Raw genomic sequence first — 10,582 nt, forward strand, 5'->3', positions numbered from 1 at the left:
TGTGGAATTTCTCAGCCTCCATAAATAGGGAACTAAACTCCTCAAGATAAACCTCCTTTACATATATATAGGCTCCCCTCATAGTTCAGTTGGTAAAGAATCTGCCTGCAATGCAGGAGACCCAGGTTTGATTCCTGGGTCAGGAAGATCCCCTGGAGATGGAAATGGCAACCCAGTCCAGTATTCTTGCCTGGAGAATCCCATGGGCAAAGGAGCCTGGCAGGCTAAAGTCCATGGGGTCACAAGAATCGGACACGACACAGTGACTAAACCAACCAACCAACCAACCAGGTCCAGAGGTAAGGGGCAAATAAAGTAACTGAAACTTTAATATCTCTTGGCACAAGTAGGAAACAAATAAGATTATATTGTTGTTGTCCAGCTCTTTGTGACCCCATGAACTGCAGCATGCCAGGCTTCCCTCTCCTTCACTATCTCCCAGAATTTGCTTAAACTCATGTCCATTGAGTCAGTGATGCCATCCAACCATCTCATCCTCTGTCACCCCCTCTTTCCCCTTCCCTCAATCTTTCCCAGCATCAGGTTCTTTATCAATGAGTCAACTCTTTGCACCAGATGGCCAAAGTATTGGAGCTTCAGCAACAGCCCTTTCAACGAATATTCAGAGTTGATTTCTTTTAAGATCGACTGGTTTGATCTCCTTGCTGTCCAAGGGACTCTTACAAGTCTTCTGCAGCACCACAGTTCGAAAGGGTCAATTCTTGGACACTCAGCCTTCTAGTATGACTCAAAGTGCTAAGAGAAAGAATGATTTGGAGTCAGAAACGACTAATATCAAATACTCAAAACTGTTTGGCGTTATTACCACCTTATTTCTTCATTTGTTTTATATCACTGCTTCACTTTTTATTTCATTGCAGAATTTTTTTTTTAATCGTCTTTAGGAGAAGAGATATCAAATCTCTTCTTTAGAAGAAGAGATATCAATAACTTTTATTGGTCAGGCAATTATGATACATATCTTAAAAATCACTTTACTGAGTTATGTTTGACATAAAAGAGCTGTATGTGGTTAATGCATACAATTTGATGAATTTGAAGATAAGTATATATTAGTGATAGAGTTACCAAAAATCTATGCTGTAAACATATCCACCATTCCCAAAAGTATCATCTTGCCCATTTTATTATGATTATTTTATACATATATATAATTAAATTTTTGTTAAAGGGTAGATCTTATGTTAAATGATGAAATAGTGTTGATTCTTTGGATCTAAATTTTACCTTTTTGTATAAGAGACTGTGATAGAATATTTAAGACCACAGACTATTACTGAGATCAATTAAAAGTGAGAAGGGACTATAATTGGCTTATTTAGTAACAGGAAGCTATCTTTCAAACAGATATTTCTAGGAAAATATTATATCATAATTCCATGCTGATTCTTTGGCAACTATATACGATGTAATTTTCAGAGAAGCCTTATGAAAATAAAATGTTTAGCATTATTACAGCAATAAAAATTATCAAAAGTGTAAAAATGACAGAATTTGCAATTTCAGTCTACATTGACTAAATGTTAGTACAAGGATGGAATAAAGAAAAGAGGGCAGAATGGTGATTGGATCAGTGGTACAGTGGTGAAGAATCCAACTGCCAAAGCAAGAGATGTTGGTTTGATCCGTGGATCAGGAAGATCCTCTGGAGGAAGAAATAGCAACCCACATTAGTATTCTTGCCTGGAAAATCACAGGGACAGAGGAGCCTGACAATCTACAGTCCATGGGGTCACAAAAAAAGAGTTGGACATGATTTAGCAACTAAATAATATTTTAAAATGACTAGATCATGCATTATTCAGAAGAAGCAAATATTTTCAAATTAGAGATTACAAGGAATATTGAATTATTTGGATGCACACAATTACTCAAGAGTTTGTCACACTCAGTGCAGAAGATATCAATATGATGTCATGGCATGAATCATGGCTTTAAATATTTTGAAGCTAATAAGATATCCATAACTTAATAAAATTCAATGGATTGGATCTTTGAAATATTCATAATGTTGGATCATCTATTTAATTTGCTACACTTGAATGTTCTTTTTAATAGATGATTTCAAATATGATTTAATACCTAGAAACATGAGTTCAATAAATTCTTTGAGGAAATCTCATCCAAGGGATGCTTTTGCCATCTATTGACGGTCCTAGAAGATAATTCCTTAATTTCTAACCAAGTCTCTTTTTCTTCCATATAGATGACTTTCCAAACTCATAGATGGCTAACAGAAATTTCACCCGAGTCACTGAGTTTATTCTTATAGGAGTCTCAGAAAGTTCAGACCTCCAGATCCCACTCTTCTTTGTCTTCCTGGTCATCTATGGACTGACCGTGACAGGGAACCTAAGCATCATCACCCTCACCAGTGTGGACTCTCGACTTCAGACTCCCATGTATTTCTTCCTCAGGCACTTGGCTATCATCAATATTGGCAATTCAACTGTCATTGCCCCTAAAATGCTGATAAACTTCTTAGTAAAAAAGCATACCACCTCCTTCTATGAATGTGCCACCCAACTAGGAGGGTTCTTGGATTTCATTGTAGCTGAAATTTTCATGTTAGCTGTGATGGCCTATGACCACTATGTGGCCATTTGTAACCCCCTGCTCTACATGGTGGTGGTGTCTCGACAGGCCTGCTTTCTGCTAGTTTCCCTCACATACCTCTATAGCTTTTCGACAACTGTTGTAGTTTCATGTTGTGTATTCTCTATGTCTTATTGCTCTTCCAATGTAATCAATCATTTTTACTGTGATACCATCCCTCTGTTAGCATTGTCTTGCTCTGATGCTTCCTTTCCAGAAACAGTAGTATTCATATCTGCATCTACAAACTTGATGTTTTCCATAACTGTAGTTGTAGCATCTTATTTCAACATCATTGTGTCCATTATAAGGATACGCTCATCAGAAGGAAGGAAAAGAGCCTTCTCTACATGCGCTTCACATATGACAGCAGTGTCAGTCTTCTATGGAACTCTGCTTTTCATGTATTTGCAGCCTCGAAATAATCATTCACTGGATACTGATAAAATGGCCTCCGTGTTTTATATACTGGTGATTCCCATGCTGAATCCCATGATTTACAGCCTGAGGAACAAGGAAGTGAAGGCTGCCTTGAGGAAATTTCTGACCAATTATTAATGTAGTGTTATAAGTCTATAGGTCACTGAAGAGAGAGTTAAGATAGGCTACCACTGTGTGGAATATAGTCTGAACAACATTAGAAGCTAAAGGAATGGATGATTTTCTGATTTTACAATTTCTGTTTTGTTTTTTGTTTTTTGCTTTTAAAGTTTTATTTTGATATTATTGACATATACCACAAGTATTTAAATTGGACAGCTTGGTAAGGTTTGAAATAAATATATACACATAAATGAAACCATTACTATAACTAGGATAATGAACATATCATATCCATTACCTTCAAAGTTTCCTTATATTCTTTTGTAATTCTCCCTTCCTGATGTTCAGTGTCTTAAAACCATTGTTTCATACATTTTGACTGAGTGGGGCTTTTACCTTGGTTATTTCAGGTGACAGCATAAATCTGGTCTCTGTTTCTCTACATTTTTGCAGAAGCGGAAGTTGATTTTTTACTATATATATTTTAGTTCTTTTCTTACTGATTTATCTAGGGATTATAATATGTACCTTATCACAGTGTACTTCAAACTAATAAAAACTTAACTCTGGTAAAATGCAGAACCTTTACTGTACTCTCCATTTGTGCTATTACTATATCTACATATGTTATAAAACCAACATTATAGTTTTAAATAGTGCTTCATATAACCTAATGCATTCAAAGAATTTAAGAAAAGTAAGGTCCTAGTCCACATCTTTCAAACAGAAATCTTAAATACAAGCCCTTTTTTCTAATCTAAAAAGTGAAAAATTTGAGACAACAGCCACAGAAATTTTGGGGATAAACAGCTAGTGAAAGTCAGATCCATATTATTTGTACAAAATCTGTGCAATTCACTGGTCTCAAGGCATGTAGGTGTGGAGACTTTAGTATCCCAGGAAAGGTTGTGTGTGCGTGTGTGTGTGCATGCATGTGCCCAGTCATGTCTGACACTTTGAGACCCCATGGACTAGCCCACTAGGCTCCTCTGTCCATTGAATTTTCCAAGCAAGAATATTCAAATGGGTTGCCATTTCTTCCTCCAGGAGATCTTCCTGATCCAGGGATAAAACCCACGTCTCCTGAGTCTCCTGCAGGTTTTTACCTGCATTCTCCTGCATTCTTTACCACTGAACTACCCAGGAATCCCAGACAAGGCTAAAAATATAAAGACATATTTAGGTAACCACTCATGAGACAGAGTTTGTAGTCTGACACAACCTTGTTAATTTTTTCCAAAAAAAAAAAGGAAAGGAACAAATAAAATAAACTCTCTTAAGATTATAACAGTATTTTAAAATGTTCGTAATATGATGTCCCCATGTCCAACACAGACTCCAAGTCCCCTGAACATCAATGTTTTCAAGAAAATTAGCATAATCCTTGAAGTGACAACAGAGAGTGATTCTGTGTGCTCCTGCTCCCTTCTCAGGCTTCAGTGTCAGTCTGTGTATCTTAGGTTGGGAATTTTTCAGCTTTATGTCCTCTCCTGCCCACTTCATCATCTTCATCCCAATCTGTTTTGTACACATAGAACTGTTTGGTGGGAGAGACTGTTCTGTCTTTTTCAGTGGTAGCAAAACTCTTCTTTGTAAAACTTCAAGATCATGGGTCAAAGTGCTAAAGAGAAAAATCAAAAAGTAAAACTTCTCAAATAAAATTTGAAAAAGTAATTTTATCTATCACAATTATAAAAATTCTAAAAATCAATGAAAAGAAAAATCAATTAAAATGAACAAAATTTAGACATTTAAGATGGAGATATATGAATGAACAATAAGTATATAGAAAATTGTTCAGTATAATTAATCAAGTAAGTGAAAATCAAATTCACAATATTATTTTTATCCCAGTTTCAATTTATAAATCTTTTTTTTTAATTTTGACTTCAAGTATTGGCAAGTATGTGGGGAAAGTATGAATTCTCATACATGGTTTTAGGTAATGCAAATGCAACAGTTAGCTTAGAAATCTGCAGTTTGTTATAAAGTTAAATATATAGTTATCTATGTTCCAGTAACTTCCCTCATAGATCTATTGCTATGGAAATTAATACCTCTTTACACATGCATGACTGAGCGACTGATCTGATCTGATCTGATACACATGCATGCTAAGTCACTTTAGTTGCACCCGACTCTTTGCGACACTATGGACTCCTCTGTCCATGGAATTCACTAGGCAAGAATACTGGAGCGGGTTGCACGCCCTCTTCCAGAGGATCTTTCCAACCCAGGGATGGAAACTGCATCTCATCTCATGTCTCCTTCATTGGCAGGCAGGTTCTTTACCCTCTGGGAAGCCCCACATATCTGCACATATACAGTTATATAGGAGTGTTAACACTAGACTTATTACAACAAGCCAGAATTCAAATACCCATCAATAAGAGGAGAACAGTTAAAGATGGGATATATGCATATAGTCAATTATTATGTATCTGTATAAATGCAGCACAAATAAATTTCAAAATCACTATGCTGAGTGAAAGACTGCTTATTTGAGACTATTTATTGTGTGATTCCACTTATATGAAATTCAGAAACAGGGAAAATAAGCTTATAGCAGCAATAAGTAGAAGTTGGGGGATGTTGTTCATCATTATAATGGGAGTAGCCTGGGGTGTAGGGATATTCTGGGGGCATTTAAAATATCAGGGACCATTTTTGGTGTTGATAATGTTCTATATCTTGAATAGGTATTAGGATCAAATGGCACATTTATTAAAACATACCCATTTTTACATTTTAGATCCATCTTTAACTATATTGAATTCCCCTCAATTCTACATGAGGAGTTAATAGAGGAAGAGAGCATGGCTAAATGTTATGATAGGGAATATATTACCTTCTGTTATATTTTAATATCTATGAAGTTGTGCTGAACATTATGCAAGAATGATGAGATAGCTCAGAAAACACTACCATTTAGACTATTGTAACACATTTCACAGCAAGAATTATGTGTTTGTCGTGTTAAAGGCCAATATATGTATATCACTCAAAGATGAAGTTTTAATTGCAAATCTTCTAGTCACAAATTACACGTTTTTGATCAAATGAAATAGTTTGTCTTAGCTCGGAGTCCTCTTGAGATGTGGGGATAGTAATATCTATATCATATAGGTCAAATGCTATATTTTTAACCCAGGGCCTACTACTTATTTTACTAGAAAAATTAAAAAAAAAAAAAAAAAAAACTCTATGCAGTGATGATGACTCATTTACAGTTTTATCATGATTTTCAAACTGTTCCAGTTTTGCTGAAATAGAATTCATACAGTAATGCTTTTATTGTTATTTAAATCACTGACTCTGTGAGTAAGTACTTTATAACATGTAGGTCTCCGTGGAACTCTACAGATCATTTACGCTGCTTTCTTCCTTTCCTTAAATTATTCCTTACAATTTTTCCACTAGAGAATATGCAAAATATCCTGGAGAATTAGCAGACACCACAGGCAATTTCTTTGCTAAATCTCTCAGATGATTTAAATTCCATACTACTTCCTCAGGGACATTACAAAGAAAGAGGAAAAGCATATATTCTCTCTACCCAAAGAAATATCAGGAGAACAGAAGAGCAGAAAATCCAGTTCTTCATAAAGGTGAGCACATAAAAAATATTGATTTTGATAACAACTCTGGTGTTGGTAATTTCCCTTGATTCTTAGATTCTGACTAAGGACACTATCATGGTCACTGACTGCTTATTCTTTACACCACAAACATTTCATTATTTCCTTTGCTAACTGGTTTCCCTGGAATAGGATGGTAGTGTTTAAGGCATTCATCATATGACTTGACTACATGTCATTTATCCTTCGATTTGTAAAAGTCAAAAGTGGTATTTGGATATTGCAAGTGAAGTTACAGGTACCTGAAAATAATCATCACCAATACAATCTAAGAGAATCCATTTATGTTAGGATTTCCAGATAAAATACAGGCTCCTCAGTGGCATTTAAATTTCAGATCAATAACAAATACTTTTTAGTATTTATTTAATATAATATTTGTTTTTTGTATATATACCCAATGCAATATTTGAAAAATAATAATTTACATATTATTCATGAAACGTATATATCTAAAATATTTTTTTAACTTTTATTTTATTTTATTTTTTAACTTTACAATATTGTATTGGTTTTGCCATATATCAAAATGAATCTGCCACATTGACCCTGAAGTGAAGTGAAGTGAAAGTTGCTCAGTCGTGTTCAACTCTTTGTGACCCCATGGACTGAATTCTCCAGGCCAGAATATTGTGGGTATAACAGAGTGAGTAGCTGTTCCCATCTCCAGGGGATCTTTCCAACCCAGGGATTGAACCCAGGTCTCCCACATTTCAGGGGAATTCTCTACCAGCTGAACCACCAAGGAAGCCCCCAAATAATTTTAATATATAGATATGCATATTCTTCAGTATGAAAATAACTCCCATGCATAAACTTGGATAATTTTTACTTGTTTGTTTTCCTTGCTGGTTTCTTAGCATTTGTTTGTTTGTTTTTCAGAAAGGATTTTACAAACTTAGTGAGTAGAAGGGTAAAAAAGTATAATGATTTATTAAGAGCTATAAGAAAGTCATGAACCCCACATAACTCCTAACTGCTATCACCAGGACTGAAGATTGAAAAGTCAGTCTTCCCACTGCATATTCTTGTATTCTGTCTATTCTAAATATTAGTCCTCAATGGAAGGATATAAAATGTTGCAGTAGAATATTTAAAAAATGACCAGAAATACCGTTTCCCAAATAAGAAGCATCGGCAGGGTATCCCTATCTATTTAAGATACTGAAGCAGTTTTTTTTGGATAAATAACCAGAAGTTGTAAGTTGAATTACATGGGGAATTGCTAATCAACAAACATAGTTTCATTTACCTAAGATTGAATAAGATATAGAGATCCACTGTACAATATAGTAACTTTAATTAACAATACTGTACAATTGACCCATAAGTCATTTAATGGGGCAGATTATATGCTATATATTCTTTTTTTTTTTTTTTGTGGTCATTTTTTATAATTCACTTTTTATTTTTTTATTTTTTTTCTAATTTTATTTTATTTTTAAACTTTACATAATTGTATTAGTTTTGCCAAATATCAAAATGAATCCACCACAGGTATACATGTGTTCCCCATCCCGAACCCTCCTCCCTCCTCCCTCCCCATACCATCCCTCTGGGCCATCCCAGTGCACCAGCCCCAAGCATCCAGCATCATGCATCGAACCTGGACTGGCAACTCGTTTCCTACATGATATTTTACATGTTTCATTGCCAATCTCCCAAATCTTCCCACCCTCTCCCTCTCCCACAGAGTCCATAAGACTGTTCTATATATGCTATATATTCTTAAAGCAGAAAATTAAAATCAAAATTAAAAAAAGAATGGACAAGGTAAAAGAATCTGAAATTTCAGAAAGAGATAATTACTGACACTGAACATGGAGATACCCTCAGTAAGCATTTGAATAATCCTAGCACAGCTGACTGAGAAGGCAATGGCAACCCACTCCAGTACTCTTGCCTGGAAAATCCCATGGGTGGAGGAGCCTGGTTGGCTGCGTTCTGTGGGGTCGCTAAGAGTCGGACACGACTGACCGACTTCACTTTCACTTTTCACTTTCATGCATTGGAGACGGAAATGGCAACCCACTCCAGTGTTCTTGCCTGGAGAATCCCAGGGACGGGGGAGCCTGGTGGGCTGCTGTCTATGGGGTCGCACAGAGTCGGACACGACTGAAGCTACTTAGCAGCAGCAGCAGCAGCACAGCTGAAGACTTCAGAGTTGTAGAACTGATACTAGAAATCTGAATTCCTTTGCTTAATCCAATGTGTCTCTCTTTGTCCAGTGAAACCCATGAGAGCAGACCAGGCAACACCTGGTCCTTACCTGTGTGTGAGGGAGGAGCCTGAAAGCAGAGTCGGACTCGGTAGAGAAACAGCCATCTCCTTCTCCAGGGGATCTTCCAGGGATCAAACCTGGGTCTCCTGCATTGCATGCAGACTCTTTACCACCTGGGCCACCACGGAAGCCTAGAGAAACAGCAGAAAATACTACGTAGGAAAGAGGAATAGAACTGGCTCAGCAACCTTCAGGATTGCCTTTCTTTCTCAATCCCACTCCTTGGATTGGACTAGATTCCTGGTTTGATAAACCAGAACCTCTGCAGCATAAGAGAAAATAACAGTAAGAATAAAAGGTTTATATTCTAGGTTGTGTGCTCTTAGTGCAACTGGTCCTTTTGAATGTCAGCAGGGAAACAGAAAGACTGAGATGAAAATTTAGAGTTCAAAAAGACTGGTCTGATGTGATATGAATAGAAAAAATGATATGCATCTGATTATGGAATGCATTGAAAACAAGGCTAAAGCTTTTTTTCAATTATTCTAAAAATATCTCAGATTACATGCCACCCCAAAGTTTTAATGACTGCTATCTGCCTATCAGCTAATATGAATCATGATGTGGAGACCAGAAGGATACAATAGTCCATGACAGTGTTAATACAAGCTTGATCTCAGGAGGTAGGTGAGGGGATGCTTAGAATGGAAAATATCATGAAAATTGGCAAAAAAAAAAAAAAAATACAATGTGGAACTCTGACAGAGAAAATTAGAGGATGGATACAATGTTTGTGCTTTACAGTGGCTGCTTTTTCACATTTATTTTTTTCCATTTAGGAAAGCTATATAAGCTGGAGTACACTAGAGTTCAGCAGAAGTAGAGGAGCTGATGTAATTTGGAAACATGATTTCAGGAAACCCCACCCCAAGAATTGCCCTTGTCATCTAATGACAATCCATGAAAATAATTACTTGGAAGTTTGTAACCACATTTTCTTTTCTTCCCCAAATAGATTAATTTCAAAACTGTTACATGGCTAATGGAAATTTCACCCGAGTCACTGAGTTTATTCTCATAGGAGTCTCAGAACGTCCAGACCTCCAGATCCCACTCTTCTTTGTCTTCCTGGTCATCTATGGACTGACCGTGACAGGGAACCTAAGCATCATCACCCTCACCAGTGTGGACTCTCGGCTTCAGACCCCCATGTATTTCTTCCTCAGGCACTTGGCCATGATCAATCTTGGCAATTCAACTGTCATTGCCCCTAAAATGCTGATCAACTTCTTAGTAAAGAAACACACCACCTCCTTCTATGAATGTGCCATTCAGCTAGGCGGGTTCTTGGTTTTCATTGTAGCTGAAATTTTCGTTTTAGCTGTGATGGCCTATGACCGCTATGTGGCCATTTGTAACCCCCTGCTCTACATGGCGGTTGTATCTCGGCGGATCTGTCTTCTGCTAGTTTCCCTCACATACCTCTATAGCTTTTCCACATCGATTGTGACTTCCTTTTCTGTATTTTCAATGGCTTATTGCTCTTTCAATGTAATCAATCATT

General features: G+C 36.6%; 2 protein-coding genes across 2 annotated transcripts; both read left to right on the plus strand.

The window, feature by feature from the left end:
• The first annotated feature begins 2,247 nt into the window (after nt 1–2,247).
• On the plus strand, nt 2,248–3,174 carry LOC104983837 (olfactory receptor 8J3-like). The gene has a single exon (XM_010833367.1). The coding sequence runs from the start codon at nt 2,248–2,250 to the stop codon at nt 3,172–3,174; it is 927 nt and encodes a 308-aa protein (XP_010831669.1).
• A 6,879-nt stretch (nt 3,175–10,053) lies between these two features.
• On the plus strand, nt 10,054–10,581 carry LOC104983838 (olfactory receptor 8J1-like; the record flags this gene model as incomplete). Its single annotated transcript, XM_010833368.1, has 1 exon — nt 10,054–10,581. A coding segment is annotated over exon 1 (528 nt), but the record flags the coding sequence as incomplete, so codon positions are not given.
• Nucleotide 10,582: the final 1 nt, after the last annotated feature.

This window comes from Bison bison, unplaced genomic scaffold, assembly GCF_000754665.1.
Source record: "Bison bison bison isolate TAMUID 2011002044 unplaced genomic scaffold, Bison_UMD1.0 scf7180017863440, whole genome shotgun sequence".
Classification (NCBI taxonomy): domain Eukaryota; kingdom Metazoa; phylum Chordata; class Mammalia; order Artiodactyla; family Bovidae; genus Bison; species Bison bison.

What these genes read in the sequence shown, in the direction of transcription:
- LOC104983837 (XM_010833367.1), top strand. Translation starts at nt 2,248, where the DNA reads ATGGCTAACAGAAATTTCACCCGAGTCACTGAGTTTATTCTTATAGGA.